This window comes from Convolutriloba macropyga, chromosome 9, assembly GCF_964194025.1.
Source record: "Convolutriloba macropyga chromosome 9, txConMacr16.3, whole genome shotgun sequence".
In the NCBI taxonomy this organism is placed as follows: Eukaryota; Metazoa; Xenacoelomorpha; order Acoela; family Convolutidae; genus Convolutriloba; species Convolutriloba macropyga.
The window spans coordinates 58,630,420-58,647,111 of record NC_134476.1 but is presented as its reverse complement, the minus strand read 5'-3'; the positions used below and the strand labels follow the sequence as shown (position 1 = coordinate 58,647,111).

Sequence of the window (16,692 nt, the reverse complement as noted above, 5' to 3'; positions counted from 1 at the left end):
CTCATTTAAGGCAATTCAAAGTTAATAGGTTTGAGTCATGTGGCCGTTTGTTACGCATCCAAGATGTTTACAGCTGTTGCGCGTTTCTAATTTAGATTTTTTGAGCTTTCATAAACCCTTAATTCAAGAAACCCTTAATTGGACTTATGAATAGACTTTTGCAAGGGTTGAAATCTGTATAAATTAATGTGCCTTGCTCTGGGCGAGTGACTGATCTAGCAGAAGAGCTTATGAATTTATATCTATGAGTAAGGTTGGTTATTTTCAGTTAAGCTTTTGTTGCAAATTTCATAAGGGATGCTTTTTGGAGTCCATCGTATCTTTTCTTTTTCTTGTTTTTGGCTCTATGAATCTTTTCGTTAGGTTACCTGCCAATTGGTTTAATTTGGTTCCCACTGCTGGTATTGCAGGGTATTTTGACAACATTATTTTGGTGTCGCAACTTGAAGTAAATTCTTTTAGATTATATATCAGTCTTTGTCAGTTACTTTTCTTGTTTTTTTTTCTAATTCATATCTATTTCTAATTCATATAAGGGTTTGTTCAATATCTGTTCACACATTTTCCTTATTTTTGAAGTGTGGAATTGTTAAAATTGGAGTAGTCATTTTGATTACGCTAAACTAGCTATTTGGGCAAAGTGAGTGGAATTTTTTCTCCAAGTCTAAATTGGAAGTAGAAATGGTTTTTTGAACAGTTTCGGTTTTTGAGAGTTCATTTTTGGTAACATGCGATAACTTGGCGTCCTTTTTTGAGAGTTCATTTTTGGTAACATGCGATAATTTGGCGTCCTTTTTTCATCTAGTTCTAATCTTCCATTTGTTTTATAGCAAATGGTTTTCAAAGCCGTTTTTGTCTTCTAAGGGTCTAAATCCTTGATTTTGTCAACAAAATTATCTGATTGTTGTGGGACTTTTCCTACTTTTTGGGTATCATCGTAGGAAGCTCTTTTTTGTTTTATATTTGGTCTAGAATATACTTTGAAAAATTGGTCACGTAATTTTGTTTCGCAGTTTATTATATTACAGCAGGCAAGATTGTTTATCATTTACTCATTTAAGGCAATTTAACTCAAGTTAATAGGTTTGAGTCATGTGGCCATTTGTTACGCATCCAAGATGTTTACAGCTGTTGCGCGTTTCTAATTTATATTTTTTGAGCTGTCATATTGTCAAGAAACCCTTAATTGGACTTATGAATAGACTTTTTCAAGGGTTGGAATCTGTACAAGTTAATGTGCCTTGCTCTGGGTGAGTGACTGATCTAGCAGATCTTATGAATTTCTATCTATTAATAAGTTTGGTTATTTTCAGTTAAGCTTTTGTTGAAATTTTCATTGAGGATACTTTTTTGGAGTCCGTCGTATCTTTTCTTTTCCTTGTTTTCCGCTCTATGAATCTTTTTATTAGCATCTTCAATGAAATGGATTTTTTTTGAAAAGTTCCGGTTTTTAAGATCTTATTTGTGGTCACATGCGATAATCTGGCGTCCTTTTTTTTTAACTGTTTCTAATCTTCCATTTGTTTTATAGCCAATGGTTTTCAAAGTCGTTTTTTGTCTTTTCAGGGTCTAGATCCTTGATTTTGTCAACAAAATTATCTGATTGTTGTCGGACTTTTCCTACTTATTGGTCATCATCGTATGAAGCTCATTTTTGTTTTATGTGTTCTAGAAAATACTCTCGCTTGAAAAATTGATCAACTAAGTTTGTTTGGCAATTTATTTTATTACAGCATGCAAGGTTGTTTTGTAATTTACTCATATAAGGCAAGCCAACTCTAAATTAATAGGTTTGAGTCATGTGGCCATTTTTTACGCATCCAAGATGTTTAAAGCTGTTGCGTTTTTCTAAATTACATTTTTTGAGCTATCGTTTTGTCAAAAAATCCTTAATTGGACTTATGAATTGACGTTTGCAAGGGTTGAAATCTGTAAAAGTTACTCTGCCGCGCTCTGGGTGAGTGACTGATCTAACAGAAGATCTTATGAATTTCTATCTATGAGCAAGGTTGGTTATTTGCAGTTAAGCTTTTGTTGAAAATTTCATTGAGGATACTTTTTTGGAGTCTTTCGTAAACTTTCCCTTTCCTTGTTATCCGCTCTGTGGATAATTTCGTTTGATTGTCTGCCAATTGGTTTAATTGGTTGCCCACTATTCTTAATATGTGGTACAACTTCGGGTGGGCAACTTAGTTTCAACGGTAAATTCAACTGTTCATCGAGTTTGCTTTCTATTCGGGTCATTCGATCTTCTAGCTCGCCGAATGACGCTGCATTTGGATGTTAAGTTTGGTTCTAAACATCATCTACTTTGGTTTCAGATTGGTCTTTTAATTTGGGTTTTCCTGGTGCCTCACAATGTATGCAGAGCCATAGTAGTGCTATGGATCTTTGGTTTGCATTCAGAGCTTGTGCCTAGACACTAGAGCAGAGAGAAGATGGAAAGTAAATTTGTTGAGGGGTCCAGAATACACGAAATCAAATATAATTTAATGAAACAACGCTGTACAGTCGTCGAATTGAGTTAACCGTACCGCAAATTAACTCTTCCAGAGAAAAGTAAACGGGTGTTTCAAAATTTTATCTTGGGATCCTCGCTTGTGTATGGCGTGTTTGTTAAAAACGCAATTACTATATCTTGCCCAGGAGGCTGCATCTCAACACTCTGCAGCAATCGCGTAATTGAAAATATGAAATCCTTTGCTGTAAGAAATGTAGTTGTCATGGCTGGTACAAACAGACTGTTCGATAAACGTAATAAACCACCGATGGGACCTATCGAAACATCAGACTGGATGTATTATCTAATTGAAAAACTCAAATTTAATCAAGTTTAAAGTAACGATTATGGCACTAATTCACCGAAAAGACGAATTGAAAATCATTAAGAAAGTAAATGACTGCTACCGGGATGTTGCACGCGATCATCGGATTACTTTCATTGAACATAAAAAGTTTGGATATCGGCATATTTCGTCGGATGGAATGCATCCAAATCCGCAAGATATTTGGGAATTGGCGTATGATTTTTGGTATGCTTTCAAGCAGATTAAACAGTGGCATATTTAAAGGCAGATTAAACAGTGGCATATTTAAAGCAAGCATGTTTTTATCACATTTTAATTCAGTAGTTGTGAAAATTGCTCGGTTAGAGCAGAAGTTTGACCTTCGTTTGAATGCTCGGTTAGAGCAGAATACTTAGTTTTGAGGCTCTGTTTTATCAGATTTTAATTCAGTAGTTGTAAAGATGCTCGGTTAGAGCAGAAGTTTGACCTCCGATTGAATGCTCGGTTAAAGCAGGATACTTACAGTTTTGAGGCTCGGTTAGAGCAAAATATATCCGGTGAGAAACATTGGTTAGACTGGAAGGTATGTTAATTGTTCTACTTTGCGGTCATGTATATTCTTGGAGAGGAAAGAAGATACTCTATTTGATCTGCTTTGGAAACATGTCTATGCTCGGATAGAGCGGAAGTTATTCTAATTGTTCTCTGTTTGGAAAAATATCTATGCTCGGATAGAGCGGAAATCTAGATGAGATCATGAATCCAACCTACCTCTGTGTCCAGAAGAGGTGGAGAAACAAGACCCTCTACTACTACCACTACTACTACTAGAGCAGTTTCCGCTGTGATTCCAAGTGGCACACATGAAGCAAGAGAGTGCTTTCTCGGCATTCAGTGCCGCATTCACCACAAGGATATGTTGTTGAGTTAGATTGGGTGTTATGACTATGCATAGGTTCAGGCAGTGTATTACTAATTCTCGGGTGGCTTTAACACACGGTTATGGATCTTCATCAAGAGCCCTCGTAAGCTTTGACAAAGGGTGCTGTGAAACTACTTCCTGTGGTTCCTAAGAAGGAGCCTGTGGAAGCTGACTGAAACCACTCCGGTCTCGCAAGGGGGTCAGTGACCTATGAATCTTAAAAGGAATCTACGGAAGTTGATGAAGTTGATCTCACCTGTAGCTCCTAGTAGTGGTGTTTAAATCGCCCGCAGTTGCAGATATTGTTGCTTGTGAGATTCTCTAGGTGTAAATAGGAGAGACTGCTATTTCAACCACCATGTAATCCTTATAAAGGGAACACTAATAATTTGGACATAATCTTACACAGGGCTTCTAACCAATTGCTCGCTTTTACTTGGAATTTTATCATTTAATATATTATTTTACGAGTTGCAACGAACAAGATCTAACTCATGCCTCCAGGGATTATATTGAGCTCATAAGTAATGACACTATGTCGAAAATTTTCATTTTTTTGTCTTGATAACAAATTACTTAAGAGTCACTCGTATAGACGCCAACCCATAGTTTCGTCGTTCAATGCCACAAGTGTATCGCCGGCGGAATTTGATGTGAATTTTTTAAAAACCTCCCAACAAAGACGCTATTCTTGCAAAAATTAATTTTTTGTGAGCAACATTTTGTCACCACCCACAAAGTGGCCCCAAAACCAAATTATTTTTACCTAATTCGCTACAAAATGTTACAATCGAAATTTTACCCACAAAGAGTCAAGCACAATCTGGAGTACGTCTTTGGAAACTATTATATTTTTTCCAAATTTTCTGCTGGAATAAATATCTGAAAATAGGTAGAGATGTCTAAGGTCAAGATTTTTAAACTATCATCAGCCACCGCCATGGTTGTCACCGTAACTAAAAGTGAAGCTTCTCCGATCATCAGAGTCATGAGGCTTTAAGTTCACTCTACAAACAACCCCAGATTCGAATACTCTCTAGCAAATGATGAAAAAATGTGGTCCTAGATAAGATATTGTTTCTCCAGCCCTGCAATCCCCTTTAGTTACTTCTAATCCTCATCTTATTTACTCCGAAGACGGGGCACGTTTTAATTCGTATTTTATTGCTTCAATGTTAACCAATTATACAATATGATTCTTCGGAAGGGCTTGAAATTCGGAGTTGAATATTCATTGCTTGCTTAGAACTCAATTTAAAAAAAACTTAGTTATAATGTTGCATCTTTTTCATTGATATTTGTTAACAAATAAAACAACAGAAGCTGCAATCAACGTCAACCGATAAATTGTTGCATTCTACCTTCCCTCTCGCTAGATCATTCTTTTTATTCTTGCATTGGGCAGTTTTCTTTTCGCTCAAAAAAGGTGAAAACAGCATGCTACTTCCCACGACATTTGAGCTCCTCCAAACTTATTCAATTTCTTTGCTCTGACAATTGTCTGCCTCCTTCTATTTTCTAAATTCTATTTATTAAATTCTTTTTTTAAAGTAAAAATGTTTTAGAATTTCAAAATTAACCGAGAAGCCAAATGTTTCCCCCGCAGCTAATGGGCTAATGGATATATCAATCGGAGATAAAATAGGGAAACGGAAAATTGAAGACATTGGGGAGACGATTGAATTGAACTCATACTGTATTCCCTTCTTTTAATCAAAGTGATAAAATTTTCCAACCCATCGTTTCCACTTTATTTCCAAGGATGTTCATGAGACATTCCGATTGGTTCAAGTTTGAGCTATGTGTAAATATATCTAACGTACTTTGAATTTTTTTATGCTCAGCTGAAAACAGTTTCTCATTTGAATTGAATTCCAGTTCAAAGTAAAACCCGATAACTTTAACTCGAACAAGTCTCTTATTCTTATTACATTTATTGAAATGATTAACATTTTCTGAACTAGAAGCGAGAGTTATCATACGCTTTTTGTTGTAGATTCCGAATCTCTGCCAAGTACAGTCCTTCTATCGTATTCAGAGTAAAGAAAGTGCAGTCTCTCCTTGCAGCTGTCTGCCAAAGCATCGCATTTGTTCTGCAGGTATGCATATACTTCCCGGGTCACCCATCATACAACTTTCTTTGATTTCGTACTAGGTCATATATTAGTTGTATGATTTCTTAGTATTCATACAGGGATCATACAAAAAATTAATGATACAAGGAAAAAATCAATTAGTGAGTTTCAGGAGAACAAATGAAGCCATAATTGGCAATTCCATTGGTAAAAAAAGCCAAATTGAAAATTCTTTGAAATCATACTAGGTCATATATGATTTATATGAATTCTTGGTAGTCATACAAGGATCGTAAAGATTTGAAAAAAATTAATTAAAAAACCAGTTTTGGCTTGTTCAATATCTCCGTAAAAATTGCAGTTCAAATGCACGAATTTAGCATAATAGAAAATCCAGCTGGGCAACTATCACGTATGGACTAAGGACTGGTTTGATATGGGACATCTGCTGATGAAGGCTAACTCGAATAACAGATCGAATGACGACTCTATTAAAGACACAGTTTTAATAGCTCAGCCCCGTCTCTCAAGTGCCTCTTGATTGCTTTAGAACACAATATGAACAAAGCCTTTTAGACGTCTGCTTCTAAAATGGCAAGTTTTTGGCTTGAGCGGTTTTTTGCAATCCAAAAGTATTAACTTGGATTGTAGTGGTGTGCTGTCTTTGGTGTAAAGTTATGGTGCTTGGAGTTAACAGGATGCAAAATCAAATGCCACTCGTGAAAACAAGTGTTTAGGTCAAGCTGCTGAACAAAATTCAAAAGCAGAGTGAGAGAGAGAGTGGTATTGTTCACGCAGTATTCTAAGAGAGCGAGAAAATTGAGTGTAAAAAATTTGCTGAACGAGCCCATTTTTTTATAGCTGCGAAGCTGTAAGCTGAGCGAAGTTATATTGCGGTGCTCTTGGTTTTTTTTTGTTTCGTCGTCTGACGCTCTTTTTTCGTTTTACATTTGTTCACGCAGCAAAGCTGAAAAAGTCAAATTTTCTGAATGACTTCTTCCTCTCACTAACGGCATTTGCGCGCGTGACGTCATTTCTCATTCGCTTTAGCAAACTTTTTTATAGCTGCGAAGCTGTAAGCTGAGCGTAGCTATATTGCGGTGCTCTTGGTTTTTTTTGTTTCGTCGTCTGACGCTTTATTTTCGTTTTACATTTGTTCTAGAACATTCTGTCTCGTCACTGCCTAAATGGCTTTGTCGCGCTCGATTTCACGCTTTCTGCGTGACCTAAATTGCGGTTATTCAGAAACAGAATCTGTTCCTAAAACAAAGTTGATTGTAAGAAAACAGATTGTATGGTCCGACAGCCGAGTGGTTAAGGCGACTGGCTGTTAATCCGGAGATCGGTGGTTCGAGACGCGACAGGGAAACTTTTTTGCACCCAAAAACAACCTCCTTTGAAATAAACTTGTAAGTTTTATAGGCGGCGGCGATAACTATTATCAACTCACTTCTGTATCTTTTTCCATCTGTATTTTACGGCACGCAAGTCTATTTTGCAGCTATTCCGGCAATCTGCCGGCTGTTTAGGTTATTTGCGTGACTAGATTTTGATCATACGTGACTTACCTCACTCAATAAAATGACTTTTGCGCTTTAAAAACTTAAGTTTAGTTTGAATTTGCTTAAGGTCAAAGGAACTCCTATGTGCAGTAAAGGTCCCTAATAAGAGGCTTCTGCGGAATGAATTTTAACAAGCTTTATTAATTTATCGCTGAATGTTTTTTAGCCTAGTTTTTTGAGCGGCGTCTTTTTTTTCAATTTTGATCTGTATCTGTATCTCTATTATATGGCACGCAGGTCTATTATTTCGCAGCTATTCCGGCAATCTGCCGGCTATGTTTATCAGGTTCGGATTTTTCAACGCGATCTGTAGCTTTAACTCTAAGTTTTTCAGCCAAGGTATTCGTCTTATCTGTTTAGGTTAGTAAAGCTATGTTTTGAATTATTTTGAGTCATTTGTCGGTGTTTTTAGATTATTTGCATATTTCGTCTGATTTTCAGCCTTCTGCGGGAGTTTTTGTGTTTGCTAGTTAATAGACAGATATTTCATAAGTATTATTGCTAAGAGGTGACAATTCAATTTTAAATAGTGCAGTTGATTTATTATAACAAATCAAACAAACTTGCATTTTTTATGTTTTTGTTTGGTTTAGGATTAGGATGTCTCTGACAGCCAGGCCTTGAGTGGGTCACTGATTGAGCGGGAAAATGTTCTCAAACGAAGTTTGTAGCAATTATATTAGTCCTGTTGGTCTTTTTTAATGCGATTTTTTGCTTGACCGAATTTTCTCGTGACCCATTTGGCTTTTCGTCCTTAAAAGCGGGATAAACAGGTAGCGCCCAGCTGGCATCAAGTTTCACTAGATGCCTTTAGCCGCGTTTAGTAGGCCTTCAAGTGCTTAGTGTGTTGAAGCTACTGTGAGAGCCGTAGTTTAAGGTTAAAAGGTCATTTTGAGCTCAAAATGTTCTAATTTTTCTGTTTAATAGACGCACAGCGATAGCTGGGGGCTATTATTGGCCTTCTGTTTTTTTATATCGTCGTCAAGAATGTTGTTACGACCATATGACGTCTCAGCCACGTTTTGTTCATTCGTTTATGCAATTTCAACCGAATTGCGTGCGTGACGTCATCTTTCACTGTTATTGGAGAGAATTTTTTTGTTCATTTGCGTGATTAAATTTTTGTTCGCACTTGACTTACCTCACTCTCAAAAATGACATCCTCACTTTGAAATTGACTTTTATTTACTTAAATTCAAAGAGATAACGTCAAATGGGTGCGTGTCACTCTAAATGAAAGTTATTTGAGAGCAGCTAATAGAGGCAGCAAAAACGTATACAGATTTTTCATCAAATTATAACATATCAGCCTTCAATGAAAACAAATTTTTTTGGTCTGTCTTTTTTACTGTTGTTTTTGAGAATGCAGATCTACGAAGCTATCGCGGCTATTTTCTGGCAATCTTCCAGCTATGTTTCGTTTTACCTAAGTCACGACTTCGTTTTACTCGTCATGACATTGGTATTAAGCTTATTAGTTTTCTGTTCAGAAGCTGAATTAAGTTTAGTTTTAGTATCCAACTGAAGCTGTACGCCTAATTTGACACTGAAGAAAATAGAAAAAAAATTCGACCAATTTTCTTTTTCTGTTTCAATCCCGATGTGCATCAAGCGCGTCAACGGTGGCTATTTTCCGCCAATCTGCTGGCTATGTTAAGATTTTGCAACATTTACACACCAAATAAAAACACTTTGACACTTCTGTTAATTTTAAAAAAATTCTGTCAATTTCCTAATTTTCTTTTTCTGTTTCAGTCCCAGTTTCAATCTGCTTCAATCGGGTTATCTGCAGCTATTTTTCGGCAATTTTCCGGCTATGTTTTTCTAAAAGAATTTTACATATACTTATCATTTTTTTGAGATTGTTTTCAGTTACTTGAAAAAGTCTGTCTGTGCACCAGCAGGTTTAAGGTTTGTGTTATGACTAATTGGCATAGTTTTTGGCTTTGTCTTTGAAATTAGCTGACTTTTTTGAAAACTAATTCTGGTGAGGTAGAGTCAAATTTTCAGACAGAACGTAATGTTTTCAGTTGCATTTACGGTTTTTTGAAAGTTTTTACGATTTGAGTCGCTTCCGAATTCTTCTGGTCATGTTTTTTTCCATTTCGGTCTTCTGGTCGTTTTCCAGCGGCTCTTTGAACTAAACGCCGGATTTTTGATCATGCGCGGCGTTTAGTGAATAATTTTTTGACTCTGAAATGTGTTTTGAGAGAATGGCGCATAAAGAGATAACCATTTTTGGCCTTTCACTGATTTGCAATTTTTGAAAGGTCATTTTTCTCCACAATGAGTATATTTGCCAATTTCTTGACAAATCATACAAGCACTTCTTTTTAACGTTGTCATGCTTGTTAATAGCCGCTGTCAGCCTCTTAACGGCTAATATTTAGGCGCTCTCCTTTGTTTAATTCTCCGTACCTTTTAAATTCGTTCACGTATGGAATTACGTAATGTAGTGGATACGGCGATTATCAAAATTGCAAAATCAAAAGAGCGAGATAAACTCATAAACCCCGCTCATCAAGTCATAGTGCATTATTAATAGCCGCTGTCATGCTCTCAAACGGCTATTATTTAGGCGCTCTCCTTTTTTTAATTCGCTTTTCCTTTTGATCACGTTTTTAATAGCCGCGATAGCTGGGGGGCTCTCCTTTTTTTAATTCGCTTTTCCTTTTGATCACGTTTTTAATAGCCGCGATAGCTGGGGCTATTATTGGCCTTCTCTTGTTTTTTTTATTTCGTCGTCGCGATTTTTTTTACGACCACATGACGTCACAACTACTTCAAATCTGCTTTCTGTTCATTCGTTCACGCAATTTCAACTGAAGTGCGTGTGTGACTTATTGGAGCGAGTTAATTTGTTCATTCGCGTTACTAAATTTTTGGTCATGCGTGACTTATCTCACTCTCGAAAATGACTTCCCCACTCAGAAATTAACTTTTTAAAATTTATTTCAAAGAGGAGTTCAAGCTAGTGTATGCCACTCTAATTGAAGGTTATTTAAGAGCAGCGAATGGAAGCAACAGTAAGAAATACAGATTCATAATCAAAATATAACAGCTCATCCTGTAATGAAAAATTTATTTTTGTCTTTCTTTTATCTTTTTTAGAATCTAAAACTGAAGCTGCTGAAAGGTGATAAAGGTTTTTGCAAGACAAGTACTTTTTTGACCGTTTTAAGAGCTATATCCAAAAAGGTCCAAAAGCTATATCATAGGAGGTAATCCAAAAAAGCAAAGCAAGTTTTGACAATTTTTTTTCCAATTTTTTGGTTTCTCCAGCTCAAGAGCCAAGCAACTTACTCTAGGTTTACATAATAGGTCACTGCATGTTTTCTAGGTGTAATGGAATTTTTTTTCAAGAATTTGACATCACGAATTTTAGCCATTTTTTTACAGGAGTTTTTTGTTCATTTATTGTCCGTATTGAAGCTCTTCCAGATCCAGTGGCCAGAAAACCTCCTTAAGGGTTTGATAATAGGTTACTGAAAATCTTTTGTTGGCCGTGGAGTAGTTGTTAACTTTATCACAATTTTTAGCAATTTATTTGAGTTTTGAAAGTGTGTCAATATTTTTAAGGTTTTTCGAGCCTCAAGATTCAAGGAACCTCCTCTGGGGTTTGCTAATAGGTTACTGCATAGTGTCTAGATGTAATGGAATGTTTTCAAAAAAAATAATATCGCGAATTTTGCTACTTTTTTCATTTCAATTTCAAATTTTTGGAAAATTTTGTTCCTATTTTATGTATCTTTATGAGCCAGTGAAACTATTTAAGGCTTGAAATAGGGATACTGGATCGTCTCTTGAGACAATGAAATGGTTCGAAAAATTTTATTATCTTGAATTTTTTTAGTGATATTCGATATTTTGCAAAATCAAAAGAGCGAGATAAACTCTTAAAGCCCGGTCATTAAGTCATAGTGGATTATTAATAGCCGCTGTCATGCTCTCAAACGGCTATTATTTAGGCGCTCTCCTTTTTTTAATTCGCTTTTCCTTTTGATCACGTTTTTAATAGACGCACAGCGATAGCTGGGGCTATTATTGGCCTTCTCTTGTTTTTTTTTTATTTCGTCGTCGCGATTTTTGTTACGACCACATGACGTCACAACTACTTCGAATCTGCTTTCTGTTCATTCGTTCACGCAATTTCAACTGAAGTGCGTGTGTGACTTATTGGAGCGAGTTATTTTGTTCATTCGCGTTACTAAATTTTTGGTCATGCGTGACTTATCTCACTCTCGAAAATGACTTCCCCACTCAGAAATTAACTTTTTAAAATTTATTTCAAAGAGAAGTTCAAGTTAGTGTATGTCACTCTAATTGAAGGTTATTTAAGAGCAGCGAATGGAAGCAACAGTAAGAAATACAGATTCATAATCAAAATGTAACAGCTCGTCCTGTAATGAAAAATTTATTTTTGTCTTTCTTTTATCTTTTTTAGAATCTAAAACTGCAGCTTCTGAAAGGTGATAAAGGTTTTTGCAAGACAAGTACTTCTTTTGACCGTTTTAAGAGCTATATCCAAAAAGGTCCGAAAGCTATATAAGAGGTAATCCAAAAAAGCAAAGCAAGTTTTGACAATTTTTTTTTCCAGTTTTTTGGTTTCTCCAGCTCAAGAGCCAAGCAACCTACTCTAGGTTTACATAATAGGTCACTGCATATGACTTTTTTGTACATATATTGTCATTATTCAAGTTTTCCAGACCCAGTGGCCAGAAAACCTCCTTAAGGGTTTGATAATAGGTTACTGAAAATCTTTTGTTGGCCGTGGAATAGTTGTTAACTTTATCACAATTTTAAGCAATTTATTTGAGTTTTGAAAGTGTGTCAATTTTTTTAAGGTTTTTCGAGCCTCAATATTCAAGGAACCCTCTCTAGGGTTTGCTAATAGGTTATTGCATAGATACTAGATGTAATGGAATTTTTTTCAAGAATTTGACATCACGAATTTTAGCCATTTTTTTACAGGACTTTTTTGTACATTTATTGTCATTATTCAAGCTCTTCCAGACCCAGTGGCCAGAAAACCTCCTTATGGGTTTGATAATAGGTTACTGAAAATCTTTTCTTGGCCGTGGAATAGTTGTTAATTTTATCACAAATTTTAGCAATTTTTTTATTTGTAATTTTTTTCAAGTTTTAAAAAGGTGTCAATTTTTTTAAGGCTTTTCGAGCCTCAAGATTCAAGGAACCTCCTCTGGGGTTTGCTTATAGGTTACTGCATAGTGTCTAGATGTAATGGAATGTTTTCAAATAAAATAATATTGCGAATATTGCTACTTTTTTCATTTCAATTTCAAATTTTTGGAAAATTTTGTTCCTATTTTATGTATCTTTATCAGCCGGTGAAACTATTTAAGGCTTGAAATAGGGATACTGGATCGTCTCTTGAGACAATGAAATGGTTCGAAAAATTTTATTATCTTGAATTTTTTTTAGTGATATTCGATATTTTGAATTTTGTAGCAATTATATTAATCCTTTTGGCTTTTTAAATGCGATTTTTCGCTTGACCGATGTTTTGTCTGACCCATTTCACTTTTCGTCCTCAGAAACGGGATAAAGAGGTAACACCCAGTAGGCATTAAATTCGTTTCAGCTCACTACTCTCCAAGTATATTATTCATAGAAACTGTTTGGATACTTAATTTTGGTGTGAAAGGAGGTTCGTAGAAATTAATCCCACACCCCCCTCACATCACCCCCCCTCCCCAATCCACACCCCTTGTAAATCATGCAGGCCATAAGGCCCCGTGCAGTCAAAGATCCCCCTCCCACCATTGCCCCCACCCTACTGTTGCACCACTCCCCCATTCCCTTTCACGGTGCACCCCCACCGCGTTGCGCTCACCTCACGCTCCTTCATTTAAGCCTAAACTCGCCTCACTAAACAGTGGCTAGGTACTGACGAAGCCAACCACTCTCCGGTCGTTTGAGAGCAATGCGCCCGACGTTTGTCGCTTATGTTCTATATTGTTACTCTTCTGAGAATTATTTTTTCATTGGCTTATGGTTAATAGATATTATTTTATCAAACTTGTCTTCAAAATTTACGTGCTGGTCTTCAATATTTTGAATTATTTTTGCCTGTATGTTTGAATTTTTTAAAATCCTGAGTAGGCGCAGATTTGATTTAATCATCTAATTGATTCATCTCTTGATTTTGTTGTTTATCAACTTTATGCATTTTTCGTGTATAGTGTTTGTTAATATATAGAGTGGTTACGAACGCTCGGTTACATGCCTGTCAATCGGTTGGAAAAATTTTTTCGGTTGGAAAAATTTTGGAAAATAAATTTTTTTAAATTGTTTTTGTTTTGTTTATAGCTGCGAAGCTGTAAGCTGAGCGAAGCTATATTGCGGTGCTCTTGGTTTTTACGACTCGAAGAGGAGTATTGGTTTTCTTAAGGTTTTTTTTTTTTTACCGGAAGTACTATTCGTTCAGACGATGTTTTGACCTAAAAGCGAAAGCGAGTAAAATTGCAGTGTGAAATAATTTTTTCTGAGCGAGAGAAGTTTTTTGATCATGCGCTGCGTTTAGTGAATGACTTTTTGACATTGAAAAGTAGTTTTTGACTGAATGGCACATATAGATAACCGTTTTTAGCCGTTTTTTCGTCTAAGTGGCCTAGTTTTTTTGCTTGTAATTTGGTTTTTTGTAGAAATAATTTTTAATCGATGCTATGTTGAAATGTAAACCCGGGAAATTGTTAGCACAGTATTTTGCATAGCCTGAAATTGCGTTTCAAATGCGAAATTGGCAAATATTTCTTGATTTTTTAGTTAATTTTTGGCTTTTTTCTATTAATTTCTCCATTTTTGAATCTTTTAGCTGTTTTTTGTCAAAAATCAGTTAATATGGCAACTTCCCTTTGATAATTCATATACCCAATGCCTCTTTCTACCTCGATGCAATTTTGTTTCTTAAAATTGTACATTTGCTAATCCGGTTTTCGTTGTTTTTTGCCTATTTTTTTCAGTTTTTTGTTTATATTTCGCTTTTAATTACTAGAAATAGTATTTTGGGGAACATGAGGGACTTTAATTTCGTTTCAATAAAAATTCAATAATTTTTTGATGTTAAGTTTTTGGAAAAACAGATAAATTTTTTTCATAAAAGCAGTCTTAAATATTTTTTGACCACTTTTTTGCAAAATGTTTCGTTGTTTCGTATGTCTGAATTCTGCTTTTTCTTGTTTTTTTCTCTTCAGCAAGCTGGATTTTTGTCTCGAATGACTCGTTGTCTTTTCTATGTCTCGAATGCTGATCAATGAAATGTACTCGTTTTTCTTGATTTTTTAAATTTGATTTTTAACTTTCAAAAATCAAGAATTGGTCTTTTTGTTACGGTGTTCCTAACATTGTGTCCATATTCTTCACATTCTCGTTTGTATCATTCTAGTTTTGTCCTGGAACCTACTTTTGTTTTCGTTATATTGATTTTTTCAGTTGTTAAAAAATTGAATGAATTCAGCTTTTTCTTAGATCTTGGTTTCTTCGGTTTGCAATTGATTTAATTCAAAATAAGGCAGTACTGGGAGTTTGCTAGAAAGTCTTTTCCAACATTTCGACTTACTATTATTCATTGCAATTTTATTCCGGGCTGGGTATTGTTTTTAGACGATTGTTTGTCTTTGAATATTATTCTGTTGCTTTTGTTTTTCTATGCTTAATTTAATTTTTGAATTAGTATGAAATCTTGTTGTCTAGCATATATACAACAAGGAAGAATCATGTATTATTTTTGTCTTAATTGCCTTGATTAGAAATCTAATTGTAGTGGTTCTCTGATTCTTAAGTTTGAGCACTCTTTTTTGAATAATTTTGACTTTCCTGTCTTTTTTGAAAAGTTTTTATCTGCCGTTTGCTTTCGCGATCTTTTTGAGATTAGAATCATTAATTATCTGAGGGCAATTGATGGCCCTCTCAGCTTTGTCAGGCTATCAGTTTTTTGACCATCCTAAATATTTCAGACTTTTTTAACGTTACCAAACGTTTTCAATAATAAAATTTTGCTGCATTTTCTTTCTCTTGGTGACAGTGGTTTAAATTTCACCGATTTTTAGATCAGACCCGTGGAGGTAATGAGTTAATGGTTTAATACAAAAGGTAATGGCTTCAGCTTTTTGTGAAGTTTTGGTGCTTCGAGTCGCTTCCGGAATTCTTCCGGCTATGTTTTTTGTTTCGTCGTCTGACGCTCCGTTTTACATTTGTTCACACAGCAAAGCTGAAAATGTCAAATTTTCTGAATGACTTCTTCGGCTCACTAACGGCTTTTGCGCGCGTGACGTCATTTCTCACTCGCTTTAGCGAAAGTTTTTAGGTTATTTGCGTGATTAGATTTTGATCATATGTGACTTACCTCACTCAATAAAATGACTTTAGCACTTTAAAACTTAAGTTTAGTTGAATTTGTTTAAGGTCAAAGGAACTCATTTGTGCAGTAAAGGTCCCTAATAAGAGGCTTCTGCGGAATGATTTTTAACAAGCTTTATTAATTTATCGCTTAATGTTTTTTTACCTAGTTTTTTTTGAGCGGCGTCGATTTTTTTCAATTTAGATCTGTATCTGTTTCTATCTCTATTATATGGCACGCAGGTCTATTCTTTCGCAGCTATTCCGGCAATCTGCTGGCTGTGTTAATTACCCCTTTTTACTTTTTTTCTCAAATTGTAAAATGACTGTTCTTGTTTTTTTAAATGGAAAATTGGTTTTTTAGTGTTTATTGAAATGGTTATTGAGTGCTGGTAAATATAATAATCCAGCGCGTTACGCTCCGAATGAAAAGTGTGAAATGGTTATAGAATGGTTATGGAAATAGAGGAATCGAGTATATCGAACTTAAGGGTGTGCGTCGCCCTAGGGTAGTGTGCTCAATTCCTAATTACCGTTGCTTCATTTGCGGTTATTGCCTGACAGTCTATCAATGTTTCGTGTTACGATTAATTATATATCGCGTTTGTGTTTCAATGACATGTTTATTGATAACCACATAACAGACAATGAAGTTTGTGCGTACATATGTATGTTTAGACGAGGGGTGCAGTGGCATGTAGTGTAGCAGTGTGGATGGCGAACTGTACTGAGTTGTATCATTTCATCCACCAGGACACAGTACTGCACAGATATACTCTGTCTGCACAGCAGCTGCTCCACCACCTCACCAGACTGTGTGTGAAGACATTTGTGAAACTAGTCATCCAAGAGATAGACTGCTGTATCTCTTCATTCTTCGACTCATCCGACAGGGATCGCAACACACCACCAGAAGGTATTATTACTATCATCCTACAATCCCCCCCCCCCCCAACATACAACCTCCAATATTGGTACATGGAAATTGA

The 16,692-nt window shown here is 35.7% G+C and overlaps 1 protein-coding gene across 4 annotated transcripts in view; it reads left to right on the top strand.

Annotated features, from left to right (window-relative positions):
• LOC142345890 (uncharacterized) overlaps positions 1-16,692 on the top strand; it is a 268,945-nt gene that overhangs the window by 21,014 nt on the left and 231,239 nt on the right. For all 4 annotated transcript variants that reach the window (XR_012759361.1, XR_012759362.1, XR_012759360.1 and 1 more), the window contains exons 2-3: positions 5,705-5,807; positions 16,382-16,619. Coding sequence is in view for 1 of the 4 variants with exons in the window: in XM_075398324.1 (XP_075254439.1) it covers positions 5,705-5,807; positions 16,382-16,619 (341 nt within the window). In the remaining 3 variants the exon portion in view is untranslated. The remainder of the gene's footprint in view (positions 1-5,704; positions 5,808-16,381; positions 16,620-16,692) is intronic.